The sequence below is a fragment of the Fundulus heteroclitus genome, chromosome 16 (assembly GCF_011125445.2).
Source record: "Fundulus heteroclitus isolate FHET01 chromosome 16, MU-UCD_Fhet_4.1, whole genome shotgun sequence".
Taxonomy (NCBI): domain Eukaryota; kingdom Metazoa; phylum Chordata; class Actinopteri; order Cyprinodontiformes; family Fundulidae; genus Fundulus; species Fundulus heteroclitus.
The window spans coordinates 28476644-28501892 of record NC_046376.1 but is presented as its reverse complement, the minus strand read 5'-3'; the positions used below and the strand labels follow the sequence as shown (position 1 = coordinate 28501892).

General features: G+C 40.7%; 1 protein-coding gene across 2 annotated transcripts in view; it reads right to left on the bottom strand.

Moving 5' to 3' along the window:
- The window catches only part of LOC105938036 (meiosis inhibitor protein 1), a 110176-nt gene extending 85158 nt beyond the window's left edge, over positions 1-25018 (bottom strand). Inside the window, exons 1-7 of one of the 2 annotated variants that reach the window (XM_036148702.1) lie at positions 24960-25018; positions 24635-24792; positions 24361-24484; positions 14992-15042; positions 14228-14301; positions 11428-11533; positions 4393-4602 (exon numbers count right to left, since the gene is read on the bottom strand). In XM_036148702.1, coding sequence (XP_036004595.1) covers positions 4393-4602; positions 11428-11533; positions 14228-14301; positions 14992-15042; positions 24361-24484; positions 24635-24778 — 709 coding nt within the window. In that variant the 5' untranslated portion in view covers positions 24779-24792; positions 24960-25018. Of the gene's footprint in view, positions 1-4392; positions 4603-11427; positions 11534-14227; positions 14302-14991; positions 15043-24360; positions 24485-24630; positions 24793-24959 lie in introns of those variants that run through there. The other variant, XM_036148703.1, reaches the window with a different exon arrangement.
- Between the last annotated feature and the right edge of the window lie 231 nt (positions 25019-25249).

Sequence of the window (25249 nt, the reverse complement as noted above, 5' to 3'; positions counted from 1 at the left end):
AAATAATCATAGCTTCCTGAATTTATACCCGATTTTCATGCGGTTTGCTTTGTTAGAAACGGCAGAGATGTGGCTATGATACATGATGCTATCACACATAAAATATATGCTTTTACACTGAAATACTTAGTTTTATACTCCTTAACAAAGAATGACTTGTTATAGCTCATTAATAAATGTATAGTTTTTATTTTAATAAAAAATAGTTTATTTATTTGGATTTATTTCACCGTTTCGAGTAATCAATCCTGATCCTTCTGCACACACCAACAAAGATGTATCCTACTCTGAATTTCATAAATTGTAAATATATGTAGTTGAGAAAAGCAATGTTATCCAGTCTGTATTTACTCTATTGCATTAGGCTGCTACTTAACAAATGTTTCATAGCCTTTTAAATAACCATCACGAGGGATAGAATTCTGAATGTTTGATGATGACACAATTGATGGTGGTATTTTGAAAATTCAAGGCCACGTCTGAAATATTTTGGAGCACCCACTGCCACGGGCCAGAATGAAGAGCCATCTTCAGCAATGGACTTTGAGCCTGAAGGACAGGAACTATCCTCCTCCTCACCCACAAATGCATCTCCGCATGTGTTGTCTGATCCTGAGGATGAAGACCCATCTACATTTACATCCTCCCAGCAGGAATTTTCAGGTGGGTCTTTGTGTGTGTGCATGGAGAGGGGAAGGGGGCCATTTTGAAAAGGTTTTTATTAAATTTTATTTCCCATAAACTCCACTATAAACTCCAAACAGCATGTGTGCACTCACACAAAGGTTTTACCATTACAGAAATGACTGCTGCTGAACTCCCACCAAGTCCTGCTGCTGAAGATCGGCACCTGCCTACTGGCCCTGCTGATTGGCTTTAAGTGCTGAATTAGAAAATCCACACACTGCTGGTTAGTAGAGGACAAAGTCAAGTAACACCTGGCTTTGTTTTTCCTAAGAACAAGGCTGATGGAAGAAGTTGCCACCACCAGTATTTTAGGAAGAGATGTTTAGAAGCTGGTTGGAGTATTCAGAAAAAAAAAAGGACAGCCTTTTCTGCTTCTGCTGCAAGTTGTTTTCTAAAAGAAATACAAGTCTGACAAATTCAGGACTGACAGACTGGAAACATACTAGTTCTCTGCTCACCTGATGGACTATTATGTTTCACTACTATAATAGTCTTTAGGAGTTAGAAATCTGACACTTAGGGGACACACAAAAGCACCATTTTCACCATCAAATGGAAATTTTCTGAAAGAAGTTGAACTGATGGTAAAATTTGACCTTACAATGGAAGAACTTCTGAATCGTGTCAAGAAAGCGACCTGCAGTCACCACAGCTGCGTCGGTCACCACATACAAAATGAGGGATCCATTAATGCCACACACTAATTTGGTATTTTGCAAAAGCTTTACATGTTGTTTTCAGCCTCCACACAGAGATGGGCCATACTGAAAAAACATGTGAACATTACTCTGAAGATGTGGACAGAAACATGGTGGAAGATAAAATCAACAGTGTTGAGCCACTGAGGTTTCAAGCTGGTGCAGTGAGAGAGGCCTTGATTGAAGTCAGAGACAACACCAATGACTGCCATAAAGATTAAGGCCCAGTCTTTATCTGAATAGGTGGGATCATACCGTTTTAGTATTTGTTCAGTGGTGTGGTATGACATCCTCAGTCAGATCAAACAAGTAAGCAAGCTCATAGTCTCCTGACATGCATCTTGATGTAGCAGTCAATCTCAACAAGACAGAAAAGAGGTCTGCATGACTACAGGGCAACAGGCATTGGATCTGCACAAGTTTCTGCCTAGAACAATTGTGAGAACATGAATTTAGCAGCTGTTCTCCAACAGAAAATGCCGAGATCCACAACGTGTCATTTCTCCTATGAATCTTTTGATGAGCTTTTTAGTCATGCTCTAAAGAAGCTTTAGCTGATCTTTTTTAATTTTGTTGCTGATGCTGCAGCGTCTTAACCTGACCCTAGCCAGATGTATGTCGCTCCGCCTAGCTCCACTTACATACATCTGGGACCTCTCCATAGGAATTGCCTTTATTGAAGGCTGGGCCTTATCAAAAATCCTTGCATATGATTGGATAAGCCACTTGTCTGTCATCTTTATCGACTTGCTATTTCAACCACTCACACCAAAGCTAACCCGTGACGCTGTGAGAGCGACGCAGGAAAAAACTAAACTTTTATTTTTTTTAAATGTTTGCGGCTCTAGTGGCACACGTTTTATTGACAGTGAGCTGACAGGAAGAGGGGGGAAGACAGGCGGCAAAGCGCCATTGGTCGGAGTCGATCCCGGGCCGACCGCGTCGAGGACTAAAGGCCTCCTAATATGGTTCGCGCTAACTAGCCAAATCCGGTTGGGAGAAGAGCGAAAACATCGTTTCCACCAACAAAAGCCTTCAGAGCCGTTCTCTGATGTTCTTTTAATGAAACAATATTAGGTAGATTGGACAACACAGAAGAAAAAGCAGCATCAATGTTAACGCTTGCTTCCTCGATGCGAGCCACCATTGCTATCTGAATCAAAACAGTCTCATGTCACGGTCGCTTCTCCACTACGTCACATCTATGAAACTCCAGCCCTGCGACCTGATTGGCCAGACAATAAAATTGGTTGGAGAAATCACTCTCTATGGGAGATGTCCCAGATGGATGTAAGTGGAGCTAGGCGGAGCGAAATTCATCTGGCGAGAGTCAGGTTAGCAGCGTCTGCCATTAAGGAATAATTTGCCACATTGGAAGATATGGGAGAGAATTTTGGGGTGCTCACAAATTTTCCAAACCTCTCAGATCAAGACCCCAGAGAACAATCCATGGCTCTCAGTACAGCACTGCACTTTAAGGGGAACTCAGACTTGGATGGCAGAGAGCTTGTACGGGAATTAAGAAACTTGCCTGATTTAACATCAAAGTCTATGACAGCTAATGAGCTGCTAAACTTTGTCCATGAAAGTGACCTCTCAGAAATCTATCCAAATTTGTGGGCTGCTCTGGGAATTGCAGTGACCCTTCCTGTCACGGTGGCTAGAGCAGAGAGAAGTTTTTCAAAGCTTAAACTGATAAAAACATATCTGAGGTCAACTATGTCTCAGGAACGTGTCAGTGGCCTCGCAGTGATCAGTATCAACCATGCAGTTGCTATGCAGATTTCACATGATGATATTATTGATGACTTGGCATCAAGGAAGGCAAGGAGGGTCAACATTTAGGTGACAGCTGATGTGCATATTAAACTGTATCTTGTTCAAAGAACAGCAGTACTAGCAAACAGATGTTCTTCAATGTTCATTTGTACAGTTTAATCTTTATTTCTTGTTTGAAAGGAATATGTATAATTAGTAGTCACTTATTTAATGATGGACTTAACACAACAGTTGTGCAATTCATTTTTTCCCCGAAAAATGTCAAACACTGTAAATTATCCTATAAAAAAGGTCACACCTTCCTTCAGTTATTCAGTGAGATTTATGTCTTTATCAACGGGCCATTATGCACATAACTTCACAAGTGTGTTTGTATTGGTGCAATTTAAAATGGTCTTATTTTTATTTTATTTATTTTATTTGTACTGTTTTTTCTAGTTTTGCTTTTGTATTTTTACACAGTATTATTTGTTTTTGTTTTGATATGTATGTTTATAGTAATGATTGTATTGTTTTTATTATATTTATTTCAATTTTTTTTGTGTTTTTTAACTTGTAACTTGAGCAGCAGTAGTTTGTTTGTGTCTTGGTGCGTTTGTATATGATAATGTGTTAGTGTCTTCCATGTTTGTCACATAAAAATGGGAAAGAAGTCCTAAGTGTGCCTGTGTTTTTTTTTATCGCCTGGGGCGACAAAAAGGCTAAGACCGCCCCTGCTCACCACTCACCACAAACCCTTGTGTCTTGGTTGCTTTTCCTTATTTAAAGGTTAAAGGACAGTATTGGGTCATGAGGTGGAAACTTAAAATAACAATCCCAACAGACATCAAAACTGGTTGTGAAAAGGAAAACAAAGGTTAACATGAGGTTTCTGGAGTGGCGCGCCTAAAGTCTCAACTTACATATAATGTTTTGAGTTTGCTTAAAAACCTGAGAGAACGCATCCCACCAAACAAAACAATTTAAATGACTCTACCAGGTCCTTTAAGAACGTGACCATGTACCCAGCAAGAAGCTAGAAGCTTGTTGGTGGCTACAACAAAAAGAAGGAAATTCACAATAAATTCAAACTTGTGCATCTAACTCTTGTTTTAGAAAATTATTAAAGCTGCTTGTATATTTATTCTGACAGAAGAAAATACCCACGATGTGTGAATGTAAACTTTAGACAGAAACTGTATCCAGTATTACACACTGTAGGAGGCAAGTAGTGTAAATATTATCTCACCGGCGCAGTTTTTAATGAGCTGAGCTGAGCTAGCGTTGCTAAAAGTCTGCAAAAACAAGGTGCATAATCTGTCCCTTGTGGCAACGGGAAGATACTGTGCCCCCGTGTCTCCAGATGTCTGCAGCAGCTGCTGCCAAGCGTACACTACCGAAGTCCTCAGCGCTTCGTCTGGATACACCAAAGCTGTGAACAGGTGATCCAACAAGGGCACTGGAAAACAAAGAAACAAATGTTTATTAAAAAGTTGACAAAATCAAAGTGATAAAACACACTTATAACATTTAAGTGCAGAGTAAAGTCAGTCAAATCTTGTTCTATTTCTAGCATATTTCTTTCTCAGTGGCGCTGCCTAATCTGCAGAACAACCTGGCTTTGCTCATCAGAGCTAGACGACTGTTAATTAGTTCAAGGATCTTGTAAAAACCCACCTCTGTACTTTGGCTTTCAGTCCCAGTTGAACAGAATATCTGAGATTTTGTTTGTTTTTAACTGCAAAGCATATTTATATTACAGCCTAGTTTCTTCTAATTTTTTTTAGCTGTTAACACTACTGTTGACTTCATCCCTTGTGCAGTACTTTGGTCAGCTACTGCTGTTTTTAAATGTTCTATGGAAATAAAATTTGACTTGATTAGATTTTAAATAGGCACTCACTGATTAGACTTTTCCTGGCAGAAATCAATATCACGATTTCCTTGAAGTCTGACCTTCTTTCTTCGATTTTGGTGAATTTTGATGTTTTTGTACTTTTACTCTAAAGACTGTAGCCGTTGACATTTTTTTAATAAACGTTTTGAAATATCGCATTAGAAAACGGTTGCTTCAATTGGTGCAGAGTTGCGCATAAGATTAGCATTTGTTGTGTTACAACTTTAACGAATGTGTGACATATTTCACACTTTACAGGGACAAGACAAGAGCTGCTTAACACTGATTCACAGATACAAATCAGGGAACTATGAGTGAAACGCTTGTAAATGTGTTTGGGACTAGATTGGCTTTAGGAACGGTGCCAGGTTTCTGATCAAAATCTGTTGGTAAAGATAAACATAATGAAGATTGTTATAACAGCCTCACAGTTAAACCACGAGCCAGCTGCTTTAAGGTTCCTTCCTTTGGCTATCTGAGGAGATCTCTTAACAGATTAGCGAAAGTGCTGAAAATGCATGTGGCTGTGACTGCATACGCTGGCTCTCTTGCAACAATTACAGTAACAAGTCTCTCTGACTGAGGATGCACAAAGCAGAGCTCCTAAGCTAGTTTTCTCAACCGGCTTTATACAGCTCCAGCTTTTACATGCAGGTCTTAATACCGATCTTTGGACATGTGCTACGATTCATGACTAGGTGTCTTCTTGAAGCACGACTTCAAGTTAGGCGGGCTGCCGAAAATAGCTTCAGACGCCTCTGAGAGAACCAAAGATAGAGGACAGAGACACCATTCCCGCACTGCATTATGTGCAGAGTTAGGAGGAACAGCAACGCAGACTCTGTAAGTAGCAAAGAAGAAAGAAAGAGATGACAGAGATCGTCTTGACAGCTGCTCTGTCAAGAAGATCAAAATTCATCTGAGCCAGGAGAGGACATGTTTGATTAGACCAGAGAAATAAGAGGTGGCAAAGATGAGAGCCTGGTATTAAGGCATTAGCAGGAAAGGGAAGGGTGAAGAAAGAGCAGAACAAAGAGGCTAAAACCTTCACGAAGAGGACGGCTGGATAAAGCACTGTGTTTTTGAGCAGCACACTCAGCCACACACAAACACAGATGAATGAACGACATAAAACAAAAACTAAATAGACCGTATTTTGCCTTTGTCAACAGAGGAGGCAAGGGTTAATTTCCATGTTTTGCTTCCGAACTGATGCTGCGTGCACTGAAACATCCCTCTATTACCCTAGCAAGCTACAAAGTGTTTCTTTGTTGTTGAGCTCACATCACTGCAGAATATTTAATTGGACCCTTTTCTCAATGGCTCTGGGCCTTTTGAACTCTCAACTTCTAGTTTAAATACCAGCAAATCCCAACGTGAGGGGGGGGTTGCTCTTTTAGCGGGAGCCCTACAGATCTCTTTTTTTCTTTTTTTTGGGAAGAGGGGTAGTTAAGGACACAAGCAAATCTACAAAGTAAACTCATTAGATCTCTGAATCAATTGCATCGAACAGAGCTGCTAAGCTATTATGTATTTATTGAAGAAAACAAATAAAAAAATCAGTGAAAAAAGTCAAATGAATCGTACAACAAGAAGACAGATGCCATTTAAAAACAGCAGACGGACCGAACACAGAGCCTCTCAGGTGCTTCTCTCATTCTGTACATACATACAGTCTTGAGCTTCTTGTGACGGTAAAAACAAGGACCATCTCTAACAGAGTTCCTCACCCCGTCTGTGGAGCTGAGCCCGGCCAGCCTCCTGAGGCAGGACTGTCGCACGTAGGGTAAGAGAACCTGTGCGAACTTTAAATGGACGCCCTGTTCTTTGACATGGATGCGTACAGATCGCACATTACCTTAATCTATCTCTCTAGATAGATTAATGGATAGAACGTGGATGGATAGGATATTAAGCTTTAAAAAAAGTTTATCAAATTGTTCTAAGTTTACCAGCAAAAAAATGTTGCCTGCTTTTAAAGATCACTTTTTGTGTTTAACACTTTTTTAAAGCTTATGCACAAAGTTAAATATTGTTTAAGGGCTTCTGAACCTTGTGTGTTGGGACGGTATGTTTGGCTTTGAGTAACGAGTCCATTGTTCAGCGGGAGGCTTTTTCTCACTTCCACAGTGTTTGCTTTACATCGCGCTCTTCTCCGTGTGAAGCTGAAAAATAACTTTGGCAAACTTCACAAAGAGCTCTCAGATAATCCCCTTTCTCTGGCCTCACTCATTTAGAAACTGCTCCCCAGTCTTTGTAGCAGCATTTTCTTTACTTTGACGTAGTTTTGTGTATGCATCAAAATCATTTTTTGTTTTATTTTAAGAGCGTCCTGGCTCGCAGCTGCTCGTGAGTGGGGGCACGGCTGCATCTTTTGATCGACAGCCGACGAAGCCCATGTCCAATAAATGTTTGACTTTTCTGCATCTGACCCAGTCATTGTTTCAGTTTGTGGGACTGTGGGACCACTCTAGCCTCATAATAAGATGTTTGTCAAACACAGCTACTTATTTTTACTCATCTCGGACTACATCGTGATCCTCAGTATCCACCCTCCGGTCCTTCTGTTGTTGAACCCCGCTAGGTTCTGCTGCCGTGTCGGTGAAGATTGGGTTTCACCACATTAACATATTCAGGCGCTATGGGCATCAGCTCAGCCACCGCATCTCTGGAAGTGTTGATAAATTTATTAAGCGAGCCCCGAAGTGATCGATTGAGATCCTCCTTTTTGTTTTTTCCTTTCTCTCACAACTAGTTGTGCTTGCAAAATCGATCGGGTTCTCTTGCAGCTGACATGTTGTCTTCCCCCCTTCTTCCGTCCTTTGGGGAGGCATGATGACATAGCAACCACTGATCAATGATAGCAACAATAAAAACCGGAATTTGTTGCATTTTCTTTTACATTTTTATGTGTCCTTGACAGAAACAGACAATATAACAAACGCGTTTATTTAAAAAAAAAAAAAATTAACTAATTTTATTTAGTTAATCTATTTAGTATTGCCAGGCCCTGTGCGGTCACACAGTAGGCAGAGCCTATTTGATGGCTCTGTCCAGAGGAAGCTCATTTTGGCCACTTCTACTCGTTTCATTCATAAATAAAACACCGTGATACTAAACCTCCTCCGCCTGAGGCAGAGACTGACCCCCTAAGCTTTACCGAGGGAGGCTGAGAAGTGTGATTTCTTGACAACTGGACCACAGTCTCTGGTCTCAGTTCACAACTCCAGGGGAGTTGTCCTGGTCCTCCGTGCAACACTGAAGATGGGTGTTAACCATGATAGCCCCACAATGGCCAGAGCCTTCAGAAACTCAGGCTAAATCTCACTCACACCAGGGAGCCTTGTCACTACCTCTGCCACGTTATTCTCCCGAGTCTTCAGCCTCTGCCTCCTCCATGGAGGACATGGTCACCGCACTGAGGAGATCCTCAACATGCTCTTTTCACCCCCCCTACGATACCCTCAGTCCACAATTTCCCTCCCAAAGCATGTATTTATATTCTCACGCTTGTCCAGAGCTTGAAAAATATTCAAATTAGTCCTCAATGTTTTGTTTTCTCAATCTGTTTCTGATAGAATGACACACACAAAAGAGGACAAACAATGAAGCAAATGAACACGAGGGGAGATAAATGAGGGCACGAAGAAAGACTAAGGGGTTAATCTTCAAGACGAGCAGGTAGACGCAGAGTCTGAAACGATCTGAGCTTCTGTTGTCGTTGCCTTGCCGCTGTCATCAGTCCAAACAGGCCCACAGAGACTTGTTGAGTGACGGACCGCAGACAGACACACACAGTCAATAACGGCAGCCCACATCTTACATCAGCAACCTGGCCAACCATTCCTACTTGTGTCTGCTTAGGAATATACACAGAAGGCGGCCACACAAAGGAAAACACAAAGGCTTTAATGCCGGTGTTTTGGCGCAGGTCTAGCTTTTGTTCATAAATGAAAAGACGAGCAGTCAGTCGTGACGAGACGCCTCGCTACTGACACACGCTTGAACCCGATTAACAAAGCCCCGCTAACGGAGCAAACAACCGAGCCATTAGCGGACGGACGTTGTGTAGCTGGCTGATTTAGAGATTTAATCAGAGCTGTCGGGGAGAGGTGGCCAGGTGCATCATAATGCTGTACTGGACCGTCTTCTAGACATGAATCTACCGATGTATGGCCGCGTAGAGAAACGATTAGATGAACAAGGGCTAATGTTGTTTTTAATTTGGCAGCACCTGCTCTCAGGTTAGCCACGTGAATCTGAATTCTTATCTATGTGCGACCAGAGTGCGACAAAAAGGTCAAAACAGCTCAAGAGACTCTGCTGAGAAAAGCCACAGTGGAGTCAGAAACAACCAGCTGTGTCTTTTTAATGTGGGAAAAGTTTGATTCGAAATTAGACACAATATAAGTATCTCTATGCGTTTGCTGTACAGCTACTAAGGATGAAATCGTTATTGTATTGTATTGTATTGTATTGTATTGTATAATCGTCATTAATAATTACCATGATAATAATTCCAAGGAATAGCGATACAATTTTAAAATTAAATAGCCATTGAAATCTACGTTAAACGGTCTACACATAAAAATTGGTTGAACTGGGATATTTCAACCACAGAAGATCATCACGTGTTAAATGTAGGTGTAATTTGGACTTTAATACTTTGCTAAATGTTTCTGCCGCCGCTGCACGCAGAAGTAAACGGCACGAGCAGTCTAAAACATGCAGCTGCTTAGCAACCAATGGGAAGCAAGATAACCTTTGGCTGCTTGTTTGCAAATATTCACAACAGCCTGTTTTCTTCTATTCCGCTTGTTTGCAACCTTTCAGACGCCGTGGACCTCCGGCTTCACCAGGACGACTGAAACATGCAAATTAAACCAGCTCACGGTCTCTTTGCTTGTAAAAACACGAGAGTGCGACCGCCGTCTGATCCCATCATTACGCCAAACAGTGGTTTAGTTTATAAGGTTATAAAAACAAGCCGGGATTTCCTTGTGTGCCTCCCGTCTGATGTTGAATACAGCTTGAGTCACACAATCCCCTGCCAGTCTTCTGCCATCGCTGTCTGTTGATACTGATTGGGGACATTTCCCTTTGCTGCAGCAGGAGGCCCGGGGCCACACTCAGTCACAAAACAGATAAATACATTCATTTAGTTTCAAATTGTTTTGAGGAAAAATGGAGCTGACTACGATGTAATACTAGAAAAGAAAAATGTGATTCCCTGAGGATATTTCCTTCCTTTGATCACTTTAACAACTATTAACCTGATCGTGGCACAGAAACACATCTGTGCTGACTAATACTTTCCTAATTTCACCTCATCTCTAGTCTAGACCCGCACAGAGAAAATGAAACCGGGCCAGTATTATTTAGTTTACAAAAATAATGAAAACATTACCAATGAGACCAAAGTGCTTTGTTTCTCTAAGCATCATTTAGAGACGGATCATTTACTGAGTCTCTGTCGTAATTTCAAAGTGTGCAATACTGCAACTAGACAGCTTGGGGTCAATACTGGATAGGCTTTTATATTTCAGGTGTCATGTATTCACATTAAGTTTGCCAATGCCATATTTGACCAGCTGAATGGATTTTCTGTTTTATTTACACCTGATAGACATCAGTGGTGAAGATGCTAACGCTCAGGCAGAGCAGTGTGGTCATCGTGACGAATGAAACAAGAGAACAGTGAGAAACATGTGGGTTGGCATCAGAATATTCCCTCATACAGCAGAAAATATAGTTTTTTCTGATGTTATGCAACCCCGAGCGATTGCCCTGTGATAGACTGGCGACCGGTCCAAGGTGTACGGCGCCTCCCGCCCAATGACCGCAGGAGACAGAAGCCCTAACAGTGATGGATCGCATCAGTGAAACACATCCAGAACTGAAACGATATGAAAGTGTTATAGGATGATTGTTGTGGGTATATTCATCATGATTATCAGTTTTTTTCACAATATTGGAGGAAATTTGATGGAAATATGCAAAAAAATTGTTCTTACAAACTAAATATATTGCAGTGGAACCAGTAGTAATACTCAGTTTTCCTGATGCATAAACATAAAAAAAATCTTTAATATTAGTTGTAAAAGGAATATTTTTAATCATCACACTCAGAATCTCATTACAAACACAGAATATCTCCTGTTACATTGTCTCTTTATAACTAAAAGGCTGTCTTAGTAAGATTTTATAAACTATATGGAGAAAACAAACGTCAATATTAAGACCAAAATGTTTTCTCTAAATATCATTTAAAATTATACAACTATTATAATTAGCCAGAGTGTTGATTTTGAAGTCTCTCCTATTAGAGATTCCTCATCTGTGAACGCCTGCTTGCCTTGACGTAAAGACGGACCTGCAGAGTCTTACCGTACTGAGAGAGAAGGCTGAGGGCCACGTTGGGGACGGCGTTCAAAAGGTTCCCCAGGAAGTTGAGTGTAGGCAGAAAACGCTTCACACTAAGCTGGCTATTCAGCTAAGATAAAAAAAAAAACACACACACACAATAGCATCAAATATATGTTAAATTCAAATAAATAATGTGTGGCACACAAATATACCTGATACATGCAGAGACAGATCATTAATGAAAACACAAATTTGATTCAATATAACTGGAATAAGGCTGAGAAGTGACACAGATGACTGGATTACAAAAAATCTTTTCAGCAAGATCTGTGATTCAATGTTCAATGTTTAATTAAAATGTCAGAGAGGAAAAAAAGACAGAATGCCATAAACTTTGGACCAGATGTGAAACAAAGGAGTAGAAACAAGTCGATTATCAAGATCAGCAACGAGTAAAGAAGAATGCATTTCTGATTCCTGGAGCAGGGTTACCCTTGGATATAATATTATAGCAACTAGCAAATGCAATACCTCACATCATAAACTGGAATACAGACATGAACCCATAAACATCAAAAATGAACCTGTAATAATTTGCTCCACACAGGAAAAAAGTCTATTGGCTCTGTGTGTCTTTACAAACAAATCTCTCTGTTAACACCAGGCCTGCACAACATATATCGTCATTGTAAGATGAGGTTATGCAACATTCCTAGGTCTGTTTGAAGTGCAATCGTTGTTGGCTAACAGATATAGAGTGGAAAGAAGAAAATAGGCATATTACACAACTGGTATCACTATCTCAATATCTTCTAACACCATGCAGCACTGATTAATACAGTAATTAACCACATCTATTAAAGGCTGGGTGGATGCCTGAAGTAATCACCTAGATCCAACTTGCCTGACAACATGAAGTAGGCTAATAGATCCCAAACGGCAACACATCATGCCCTGATCTAAAGAAAGTCAAGACCACAGGAAAACAGTCGCTGACGTCTATCAGTAGGGCTGAGCATTAAAATCGATACAAAGATTAATATCAATATTTTTAAAAACGATTTAATATCAATTTTCTGGCTTTCAATATCGATATACCTCCCAACCCCTAGGGGGCGTTATTACAGTGCGCCATTACTGTTCACAGCGAGGAAAAGCAAGTGAGAGGAATTTGCGGAACGACCGACGGGATTTTAGAAGCGTCTTTGTCCCTAAAATCAGACTTTTGGTCACATTTTTGGTTTCTGTGACATATTGAGTGCACTGAACCAGATGCACTTAATTTTCCTGTTAATATATCAGTGTTCAATAAATTGATCATAAATAAAACATTTAGCTGGTTTTGTTGATTGAATGACTTTGAGCATTAATTTTAAAGTAATGAATATCGATATTGGAGTCAAATCCAATCAAGCTGAGCTGTATTGAGAATCGTATCAAATCATGAGCTACGTATCGGGAATCGTATCGAATCGGCTCATCCTAGATGATACCCAGCCCTATCTATCAGTCTGTAAAGCTTTACAACACTATAAGCTGCGGGACTCCAGTAAACCAGAGACAGTATCCACAGAGGAACCAGCGGTGGACCCTGCCAGTTGTGGCCAGCTTACCAAAATGACACCAAGAACTCACCCAGGATGTCACAAACCAACCCACAACAACATCTAAAGTGTTGCAGGCCTCACCTGCCACAGCTGAGGTCAGGGTTCACACTGAGCGGCCTCCATGGGAGAATTACCGAGACCACTGCTGACCAAACAACACAAAGGTCTGTTCACCAAGACCAAGACTAAATGAAACCGTTTAGGTGTGTGTCACATTACATCTGGTGTAAAACAAACACAGCATTTCAGAATAAAAGCATCACACAACAGCTGGTGTTTGTGTGAAGGTCTGGGACCTTTCTGGACCGGAGGGGCTCACTATAAATAATGTAACTGTGAATTCAGCACAAACACCTATGGGTTTGCAGCAGGACAACGACTAAAAACACACCAGCCAGTCAGCATGTGAGTAGCACAGAAAAAAAGAAGAAGGCTTTGAAGTGGCGCTGTTAGTCTGAATTGGACTCCAACTGAGACGTGTGACCTTAAACAGGCTCCTCATGCTCAAACAACCACTAATGTGCCTGAATAAAACAAAGATGCACCACAGCACACTTTATCCAGGTGCTATGAAGGGGCCGTTCACACCGCAGGTCTTGATGCTCAATTCCGATTTTTTAATGCAGTTGTTTCTAGAAGTGTTCAATAAATTTTTGCTTAAAAAAAAAATAAAAAAAATTTAAAAAACACGGATAGCGGTCGGCATCTCTCCTTGTTATTATTAGAAAGAAAAATATCCGATATAAATTCGTTCCACATATGATATTTTTTTGGGTGAAAAGATCGGAATCGGGCCATTCACACTGCCATGACGAAGACAGATACGGGTCGCATATGGGCAAAAACATCGGATTTGGGTCGCGTTTCCCTGCAGTGTGAACGTTGCCCAAGTTGCTTCATTCCCACAGTGGTTGCAGGATATTGTAAGTAAGGTGGAAACGAGTCACGTGAGACAACTGTCTAATTTACTGAACCAAAAAAAGAACTGCCTCCTGGTCCAAACAGGGAGTTCTTTACCAAAACATTTTTTTAAACAAGATGTACTCTAGTAAGATAAATGAGACCCGTCAATCGTCATCACACAATGATGCTGAACCATCTCCTCACCCTGAGGCGAGACGACAGCAGCCGGGGGATTGTTTACTAAACGGCCTTGTGAGACAGGTTAGTAGGCAGGTTAACGTTTTCAGATGTTTCACCCGTGTTTGCCTTACCTGTTTGTGAACCTCGTCCAGCACAAAGTGGAACGGCAGCTCGTTCTGAAACTCTTGGAGCAGCTGAACCAGCACTGGTTTGCAGAATCACACACAGGACGGCACGTGCACACAGGCGACAAACAGGAAATCAGACAGCCGTTGGTTCAATCAGCAGCAGTGAGGAGACCGTTTTACAGTTTAAAACAGATCAACAGGACATCTGATGTTCCAGATCCCTGGAAACGTTTCCGGCTGCGCCTCGGGGAGTTTAAAAAACTGTTTCCAATGTCAGCGCAGAGAGGAAATAAACATTAAACTATTCCCATTCTGCTAACTTTTACAATTAAGCGTTCCCTGAGGCGTTCTGGGACAGCAGCCATGAATTTAATCATTCATTCGTTTTTACCAAAACATTTTCAGACGGTAAAAGTCTGCGTGTTTGACAGAACAGCTTGGCTGAAAGACAAAAAGTATTACAGCTAGAGACGTTAGGAGATAAATCATTTAAATAAAGACAAAAAAAAATGGATTTCAAACCTCTACAAGTTCTAAAATGGACAACTACCTACATGCAATTTGAGACAAGCGGTCTAGAAACACTTAGCAGGATGCAGAGGCGGTGACCCTGCATCGTGGACCTAAAGTCCTCCTCTCTGTGTCGGTGTGAGCGTGATGTGGGTGGAACGTGTTCATCCGCATGTACTGCCCATGTGTTTGTGAGGGAGCACATGTAGGAAAACACACAAACACGTTAACCAGAGCATCAGCAGGAGTCCCTTCACCTTGGTCAACCTTCTCCACGGTGGCCGCTTCCTCCTCCGATTGGAGCATTCCTGGGAAACAGGAAGGGCACGAGAAATAGTAAGAGAAATAGTAATAGTAACAAACAAAATAAACGTTCAAGTCAAGAAAAAATTACTAAATGTGTCACTAGTTATAATCTTGTACATAACATTGGAGCAGGATTGATTTGAAACGTTTCTGGTCAATCCCTTCTTAGACTGTCTGAACTAATTGTCCTTCAAGGGATTAATAAATTTTTTCCTGAATGCTAATATTTTTTAGGGTTGGACGATAATTCAGTAACGATATATATCGATCGATAGACATGTGGTTCAATAGGGAAAAAAGGGGTCAATAAAAAGTTCAATAAAAGAACGGTGCATTCCAGCCTATCATGCAGGTTAATACTACAGTCGTTACATCCTCCAATCAATCCAACCAATCACAAACGCAGACCCAGGAACCTCCATTAACCTTCAGAGAGTTCAGAGAGCACACAATCTTTTTTTTCTTTTTTAAGACTTACAGTTTTGGTAAAAAAGTTGCTTAATTAAAGGGTTGTTTGAATCCATTTCTTTAAAAATAGGCCATTAAGGAACAGCATAAAATGGCCAGGGCTGCACTTAAAATATATGTTTTGAATTTTGTTGATAATAATCAATATCGATCAATATGATTTCTATTTTATCTTTCTGCTTTTTTTCTATATCGTCCAGCCCTGAATCTTATATATTTTTATCAGGCTATCGCACAAGTTTAGAGATAGCTTTCTGATTTTCGTGGCGATATTACTGAGGTTTTAATGTCTCCACATAGTTTACTGTAGCTGTAAGTTGCTGGGGGTGTAGCTGCTTCAGCAGGTGAGGATCGATTAGTAACGTCCATTAATTTCCACAGAGGCTCGCGGGGGTGCTGGTGGTGGCTGGGCCTCTGCTCGCCCCGGACAGGTCGCCGGTCCGTCAAAGGGCAACACAGAGGCACACAGGACTGAATAACCTGCAGGCCAAACGCTGCTCTTACCATCACTTCAATCCACCGAGTCGTTTCTGGCCCTTTTCTCCTCTAAAGCAAATGTTTCCACAGAGTAATATTAACTAACTCTGCCATGAACATTGCACGTGGTTTTTAACGTGGTTTAAAAAATCTTTTAAGAGAAAACGTAATGAAATGTCAGTTCTTTCACGTTTACGGTTTTCTTTTTTACTTTTTAAAGTAGCAGCTAACCTAGGGCCTCTTACACGATGATAGCCTTAAGTAAAAATACAACACTCACAACATATTTACAAAATAAACAGAAAATGTAGGACCTGATCAAACTGTGTAAAAAGTGTTTATTATACAAAATATTCTACCTTTTAGTTGTTCTGCTTGTATAAAGGAACACATTACCCAGCTGATATTGGCTGGGTAACGTAATATAAGGTAAGATAATAAGGTAAAGAACTCAAAACCATCTGTTTAAAATTGCTTTTAATATCTAATCTGCCCTTTTTATGTATTTCCATTTTTTATGTTGTAATATTTTTTGAATGCAGTGCCTAAGTAAAGTGTCTCCGGGGATCTAGAAAAGCACTTGACAAATAAAATGTGTTGTCATTATTATCATTATTATTAGTAACAGCTCTGCTCAGCCTTCTGTCACGCACCCCCATCCAGCAACTAGAGTTTGAAACTCTGACTTTCTTAACTGAAGTGATGGGTGGCACGGCCAGGGTCCTCACCAGCACATTCGTGTACAACGGACCATTGAAAGTTGTCAAAATTACGCTGAAATTAGACCGTTAAATGAGCAAACCGGTCAGTGCGATGCAGATGTTTGAGAGTATGCTGGTGAAGATTCTCATCCAGGTCAAGGTCACTCCAAAAAGGTTAAAAAACAAAACAATTGGACTTTTTGTTTTTTTCCGAAGTTTGAAGACATTTCGCTTCCTATCCGGAAAGCTTGTAAGGATGTTTGAGAGCAACATAGAAAGGTCAGTTAAGCTCTAACGTGCATCAGCGCTGCTGTAAATCTCCCGAACACAAGCTAACGCTAGCTGTTATCAGCTTGGCGAACAGCCCCTTCGAGCTGCACTGCCCAACGCTCCGCTGCGAGAACGCATCCATGGAAGCAGCTGCAACCCCCCCCCACCCCACACACACACTTTCTTTCAGCCAGCTGACCGGCAGTGCTCAGGACCAGTGCAGGAGGGAGTTTTGGAGTTGCTCAGCAGTCTCTGTCCATTACCCGGCTCCACCACTGAGCTATATAATACACTGGAGTGCTGATTTTGCCGAAAAACTGAAGTCACTGGCCGCCATCTTGCTCCTCCCTACTCTCACAGAATCCCATAGGATTTGGTTGCAACAACAAAGCAGTTTTCTGGCTGTGGGAAAACGTTTCACAGGTAATTCTACAGTCAGTGGATGTACTAACACTATCAACTACTAGGACATTAGGTGCTGAAATATTTTACATGTTATTCATATTAAATATATATATGTATATATAAGTATGTATATATGTATATATATGTATACATATGTAAATATATGTTTTTGTATATTGTTATTTATATATTTATAAATGTTATATATATATTTAAATAAATAAAATGCAAAATGTTTCAGCACATGACTTTCTCAGTACTTGATAGTTTTGGAACATAACAAAAGTATATGACATTTGACATTTTAAAAGTTTTAAGCACCCCCTGAACATGAGAAAATCCTCGTTATTCGATGCTGTAGCGCACATATTCCCTAGTTACTGGAGGAAAATAGGGAGTACCAATATGGCGGCTGGTGGCTTCAAAGCGACTCGTTCTAACAGCGGGCGATTAGCACTCCAGTGTATAATATAGCTCAGTGGGCTCCACGTATATGACTCAGCATAGCTGTGTGGTCTGCATACAACCCGTGCTGTACTATATGCCCAACCCCTCTGCTGTGAGTTCAAAACATGTTCTTCTCACTCGGTGATTTCTGAAACTGACATAGTATAAATCATTTTACTTTTTCTATCAAAATTGGCATTGCAACGAAGCGTCTCCAAACATCAGGGGGGTGAAGTTTTGACCTTTTGGAGAACTCTTTAGGGAACCTTATGACCTCAGTTTAAGATCTGCATGCATTACAAAAAAATTACTTTGATAACCTAGATGAATAATTTAATGATTTAACAACTAATATGTAACATTAGAAAATAATAGTTTTTTATCAGATAACTTTGCAGTTATGTCACAGAGTAAAATTCCTTAACCAGAATGACAACAAACATCAGAAACTAATTCTGCTAGTGCATTTCTCAATAAAATAATAATAAGTCCATTTATTGTTTTCTTCATGGATGAAGAAAACAATAAATGGCATACAAATTTAAGATGTATTATTTTGAACTTATTGTGGAAAAACTTTACATTTTTTAGACTTTTGTGAGGTTTAAAGACCCTGCGGTGACCCTGTTACACCAGCAATTCACTCATTTGAGTAAAGAAAGGTTTAGTTGTACTATTCACGTCACATTTGTGTTTTGCTGCAAACCTGATTATGTTAATATTTGAATCAAAATAAAACTGGCTCTTCTAATGGCCTTTAATTTTATGCAAGACGAGACGCAGCATCAATCAAATACATTCCTGTATTGATTTTTTTTTTTTTAAACTGTTAATCACTTAGATAAATTATAACACAACAACACTCCACTATACATTTCTATAAAGCACAGACATGCTGTCTATTAGCAGAATAGGACCACCTGTTTACCTCGGGTCATATTAATTTGCCACTGCAAACATTCAGGAAACAATAACCGCTAACCTGATCTTGTCAGTCCACCCACCCCACCGTCTGACCGCTAATAGGGAAACAGAAGCAGGAGGAGAGAGTAAAACGTCTTCATGTCCAGCACAGTGATGCCTTGCTGGATCGCAGACGGTGCATCAGCTGAGTGAGGGGTTCATCAGAGGTAAATAAAGTCCAGATAGTCAGTTCTTTAAAACGTGGGCTAGACTGTCCAGGTTATTAAGGTTGATGTGGTCAATTTATTTAGCATAAAACACTTGCTTCATCCCAGATTCATTACAGCAGTCGGTAAAACTGCACATTGTGCATTGTAAATAGGCTCGGCAATATGTACAACAAAAACGGTTTCCCCTTTTATGACTCTAAAGCTGGGAGTTGAATTTTTACCCAGACGAATGTACGAAACGTTCAAAATGTATTTCCTTTGCTTTTTTAACATTTTAATGACATGAGACACATTTCTACCTTCTGCTTTTAGGTTATATGATAAAAGAAAAAGCTGTAACGTAACTGCACGCCTCACTGCAGTGCAGAAGCAGAGCGCTGCCACAGCAGCAAACAGAAAATAGATGTATAACATTAAAACCTGAAAGCTTTATAGTTCTAACCATAACTCTTTCATGTTTGCACAATGATTCATCATAACGTTATTTAAATAATTACCACGTTAATGCAAACCTTTTACAGTATTAGACTTGTGTTGCATGAACCTCACAATTTATTGTACAAACATCAACAGGATGTCGTCAGAATATTTTATAGTTAGAGTCAACATGCGGCATTCTTTTAGACCAGGATTTACATACAGGCATCGTATTAAACCGTTTCTGCGTCTTCGCTCAACCCGATAGGGGTCAAGATGTTTCAGGAAGTGGCTCACGGTGCTCTACGTGACAGCATAACCCGCACAAATGCGGTTCAGGCGGTTTAGTTTGTATCCAGGGAGCCGCCCATGACCCCTAGTTCACTCGTCCGTCCGTACGGTCCCGTGCGTCTGAAGCCCCTTCTCAGTATGTGGATCACAATACAGCCCAACATGCCTGATGACAGCTAAACCTCTCCTTTGCTCAACCCAGGCATGACCTTAGAAACAAGTTTCGCTGACGAGACGTTTTATCGACTCCTTCTCTGCACCGTCATCAACTTCTTAATGCCGTACGAGAAACATAAATTATGTTGCGATAACAAAAGGTATCACTTTGTGACGTGAAAGCTTTATTGTTCTGACATCATTTTCATGTTTTATGCAATAAACGATCACAGTTCTACCATGTTTAGATTTTACGAAAATGAGACGTTTTCGTGGTAAATATACATAACAAGATATTATATTGCACAAACAGGGAAAGAAATACTTTTTGCACAATAAAGCACACACAGTTTATACCCTAATGACTATTAGATATTATAACGGAAATATCTCATTTGTATGCAGGGATTTTCCTAGTACTAGAAGACCAGATTTATTTACAGTAAATGATGCTTTAGCCCGTAATTCCACATCCTCCTCTGCTCCAGACCGCCCCTGAAAAGCAAAGCCTACTACAGCCACGGTTACTCCGTCCAGCTCCGCTACGAAGTTTCTTGAAGCCCAAGGAGAGCATGTGTGATCATGCAAGCAAGCGGAATGCAAATCTATTTGGAGGGGATTACCAAGTTTAAAATTAAACGTTGAAACGTCAAATCTGCTCCCTTACATGGTGCAAAAAAATTATGTTTTGCATCCGATATATAAAACAGTAATTTTATTGTGAATATTTAAAAAAGGATTTAATTTCTGGTTAACAATCTCTTTTTACTTCATTTAAATTTGACAAACATTGTTGACATTCTTTTTCCTGTTTGCTACAATTGCAATTGTGGAGCTTGACCTAACCGAAGCCCGACGGACCGGAACGGAGCAGAAAATTGGAGTTTTTCCCGCATTATGACGGTGAACGACGGAGAGCAGGTCCACCGACGGCGGCGTTCAGAGTAGTCACGGAGGATGTGGAACCATTCTCATAAATCAAAATAACATAGTTGCTCCGTCGGTCAGTAGGACGTGTACGTCCATGAACGGAGCCGTCACGGAGGATGTGGAATCTGGGGGTAAGACACTAAATATTGCTTGTTATTGCTGAATTGTACGGAGCCCGGGAGAGCTCACTTTAAGTGATGTTTTTTTCAGGTCGTGATAATTTTTTAGCACGTTTCCTTTAATTGAGCCCTCTAATTAATAAAACGTGAGCATGTTTTCTTTTAATTGAGTCCTCGAACCCTCAGCATCCTTTTTAATGTGCTTAAACTCATAACCATCCCATGCTGGGTGGCTAGAGCTCTCAATATTTCCTTATACGCCATGCCCAAACCATGGTATATCCTGACCAGATCCATCTCAAAGGCTACGAAATGGAAATGTAAGCTATTCGACCAGCTTCCACTACCTCCTGGATTGTTGACCATAGCCTTTTTGTGCACACAATTTATTCGAGCGCACGTTTTAATTATTCGTGGGTGCGTTTTGGTAGATCGAGATCTCGAATATACTATAACGTGCTCATGTTTACATGTGTCAAGACAATATTGAGTGCACGTTTTACATATTGTGGCCACGTTTAAGTATATCGTGCACACAATGTTCTATAACAATGTTCACTAAATTGTGCTCTCGTTTTAATAAATAGTGCCCTCGTTTTACTATGCTTAAAATGAGAGCTCAATTTAGTAAAATGAGCTCACACTATAGTAAAACGAGAGCACAATATAGTAAAACGAGCGCACATTCTCTCAACATGCAAAACATTTTGCGATGACCCCTCTAGGGCTCCGTAGAATTGTTACTCAAATCCTTCCGTACTGAAAGGATGCTGTCAACCCATCCAGTCCAATCATTACACTACACTCCTCTACAGAATACTTCATTTTATCCCTTTAACCGTCTGCAGTATTAAGCCACTGACTCAGTTACACACACAGGAGATGTGTGCCATTCAGAGACCCGTGCCACTCTGGACAGCATGTTTGAACTTCTACCATCAGGCAGACGGTACAGGACGCTTAAAACCAAAACAAACAGAACAAGGAACAGTTTCTACCCCAGAGCCATGTGTGCACTAAAACTCTGGGCGAGCTCTTTACTGTGTAGTAGCTGGATCCATGAGTGTTTGGTGTTTTATTTATTTATTTATTTATTTATCTGTTGCTGTTTTTTATAATTAGTGCTCCTGTGCCTTCAGCTCTGCATTTTCAATTTTGTCGTACTTGTGCAATGACAATAAAGACATTCATTCATTCATTCCATCACTCCTTCATAAATAAACAGCTGGTCCTAAAGTCTGATACCAGCATAGTAGGAATAAAACAGGAAAGGGCCGCGCTGTCAGAAGGGCTCCATGTTATAGAACGTAATAGTTAGTGATGGGGATCATCTCCTGAAACCAAGTTAAACACAAGCCTCTGACGTGTCCACAGCAAGCAGCCGATGTCAAGCTTTGGGGCCAATCTCTGCCCGAGGTTCCAGTATTCTGCAGCTTCACACAGGTTTGCTTCTAGGGTTTCTCTCTTTTTAGCTCCATCCTCATCCTCATCAGCTTGGATCAGCTGACTTGACCATGCTGGGGAAGAAAAACAAGCCCACAGCACGATTCTTCCACCGCCACGCTTAACCACAGCGGTGTGATCAGGGTGATTTCCACGATACATAATATTTTTCTATGTAGGCCAAAACGTATTTATTGGATGACAAAACATTCTTCCACGCGTTTCATCAGTCCTCTACACGGCTTGTGGAAAAACTAGACTCTTGTGGCTTTCTTTCACCAAGGATTGCATCTTGCCACTCTTCCAGAGAGGCTGGATTTGTGGTGTGCGCGACTAATAATTGTCCTGTAAAGATGCCTGGAACGTGGTTCTCAGCAGCGACTCCAGGGTTACCATAGATCTCTGGGCTGTTTCTCTGACTAATGCGCCGTTCACCAAACGCCTTTTGAGCATCAAGGGCATCGGAATTACATGCAAAGTATATGGTGGACGTCCACCATACAGGACTGTCTCAGAAAATTAGAATATTGTGATAAAGTTCTTTATTTTCTGTAATGCAATTAAAAATCATGAAATGTCATACATTCTGGATTCATTACAAATCAACTGAAATATCGCAAGCCTTTTATTGTTTTAATATTGCTGATTATGGCGTACAGCTGAAGAAAACTCAAAAATCCTATCTCAAAATATTAGAATATTCCCTCAGACCAAGTAAAAACAAAATTATAACAGCAAAACCAAATCAAACATTTGAAAATGTCCATTAATGCACTGAGTACTTGGTTGGGAATCTTTTTGCACAGATTACTGCATCAATGCGGCGTGGCATGGAGGCAATCAGCCTGTGGCATTGCTGAGGTGTTATGGATGCCCAGGATGCTTCAATAGCGGCCTTTAGCTCATTTGCATTGTTGGCTCTGGTGTCTTTCAGCTTCTTCTTCACAATACCCCACAAATTCTCTATGGGGTTCAGGTCAGGGGAATTGGCAGGCCAATCAAGGACAGTAATGCCATGGTCAGTACACCAGTTACTGTGAGAATCTTATGTCGTCTCTTAACCACTACCATACTTGTGATTTAGTTTACTGAACCAAGCTGAGTGTTTTTCAAGGCTCAGGAAACCCTGCAGTGTTTCGGGTTAATTAGACGATTCAAGTGATTAGTTGAATAGCCTACTAGTATACTTTTTCACGATATTCTAATATTTTGAGATAGGATATTTGGGTTTCTTAAGCTGTAAACCATAATCAGCGATATTAAAACAATAAAAGGCTTGCAATATTTCAGTTGATTTGTAATGAATCCAGAATGTATGACATTTCATGTTTTTTAATTGCATTACAGAAAATAAAGAACTTTATCACAATATTCTAATTTTCTGAGACAGTCCTGTATACTTTTCCTCTGCCTCCCCAGGGGAATCCCTTTGCTAGACGTGCCATCAGAGTGTTGAGGCTCTAGACAGCATGTTGGACCGTTATACGCACAAGCGTCCAAATTGAGGAGTTTTTGATGCTCAAAAGGCGTTTGGTCTGAACGCAGCATAACACTCCCCTTTCCCAGCCTGTCAGTGTAAATGGATTACCATGTCTTGGTTGGTCTGAGGTTAAACAACTTTCTCCCTGAGCTTTTCTGACGCGCTTCTTCTTTCTGATGCTGCTTGTTTACTAATTTTCTACCAAGAATCCCACAAGGCCGTCACAAAAAAAACAAACAGCTGTATTTATACTGAGATTAAATTACAAACAGGTGGTTTGTGTTTTAAAAACGTAGCATGTGTCACACTGATCAAATTTATATTTGTTAAAAACTTTAAAAAAAAAAAAGTCTCCCCTGCTCCACAATTATGTGACTTAGCAATCAAATCAACTTGAAGTGTGTGGCTGCAATGCAATGAAAATGTTGAAGAGGCATAAACACCGGGCCACGGTATTGTTCTGTAGCTCAGAAACTCCCACAATAAAAGCCATCAAATGTGAATAAACAGCCTTCTTCGTTTTCTGATCCCTCTTCCAGGACTCTTCCTCGCCTTATAGTGCCCTGATGCGTGTTTTCCTCACCTAACAATGTGGCGATGAAGTGCAGAGTGACTCTGTGGTCCTGTCGGAACAGCTCCCTCAAAACCCCCGCAGAGCTCTTCAGGACGCCGCTTATGCTCGACAAGGCGAAACACTTCCTCACCGACTGCAATAAACACGTAAAGTGGATAAACCCTAAATAAACACCTTAAAAATAAATAAATAAATAAACACCTTCAAAGTTCAAAACAAGAAGATAACAGCGCCAATTAATCGGCGGGGAGCTTCACATCTTTGTTAATAGCGGGATACTTACGGCCATTTCTGCCGTCTCCATCATTTCAATGGCGCAGGCCACGCAGAGCAGCGGGCCGCCGCCCTCCGCCGGCCGCAGGCGGACGCTCCACTTCGGGTCATGTCTGAAGTGGACCTGCTCATAAACAATATCCACGCTCGCCATTGTCCTTGTTTCACCTGTCAAATAAACACGACACCGTGCGGTGACTTATGTTAAAAGTAAGGGAATGTCAACAAATGTCAGATGCCACACTCATCGAGATTAATACGCTCTATAACGTTAACATAAAGTAACATTAACAAACAACGTCGCTTTACTTTGTGAGCCTCAAACGCAAACTTACCTCCTCTTGCTTTTCTTGACGCTCGTTTTTTCTCTCAAAACAATATCTGTGAAACAATCACCGACAGCTGCGCCGCTAATTATGAATGACGCAGCAATTATTAAGCTAGCTTTAGCTGTCGTCACAATGGCGGGAAAAATCAAAACTTTATTAACAGCAGGAGACAGAATCGTATGTGTTACCAAAATAACATTTTTGTGCGACAACGACTCAGAATGCACACAGATTACACGTAAAAACAGTCAGACACAACGAGACATAGGCTATATTTCTCCTTTAAAAAAAAATAT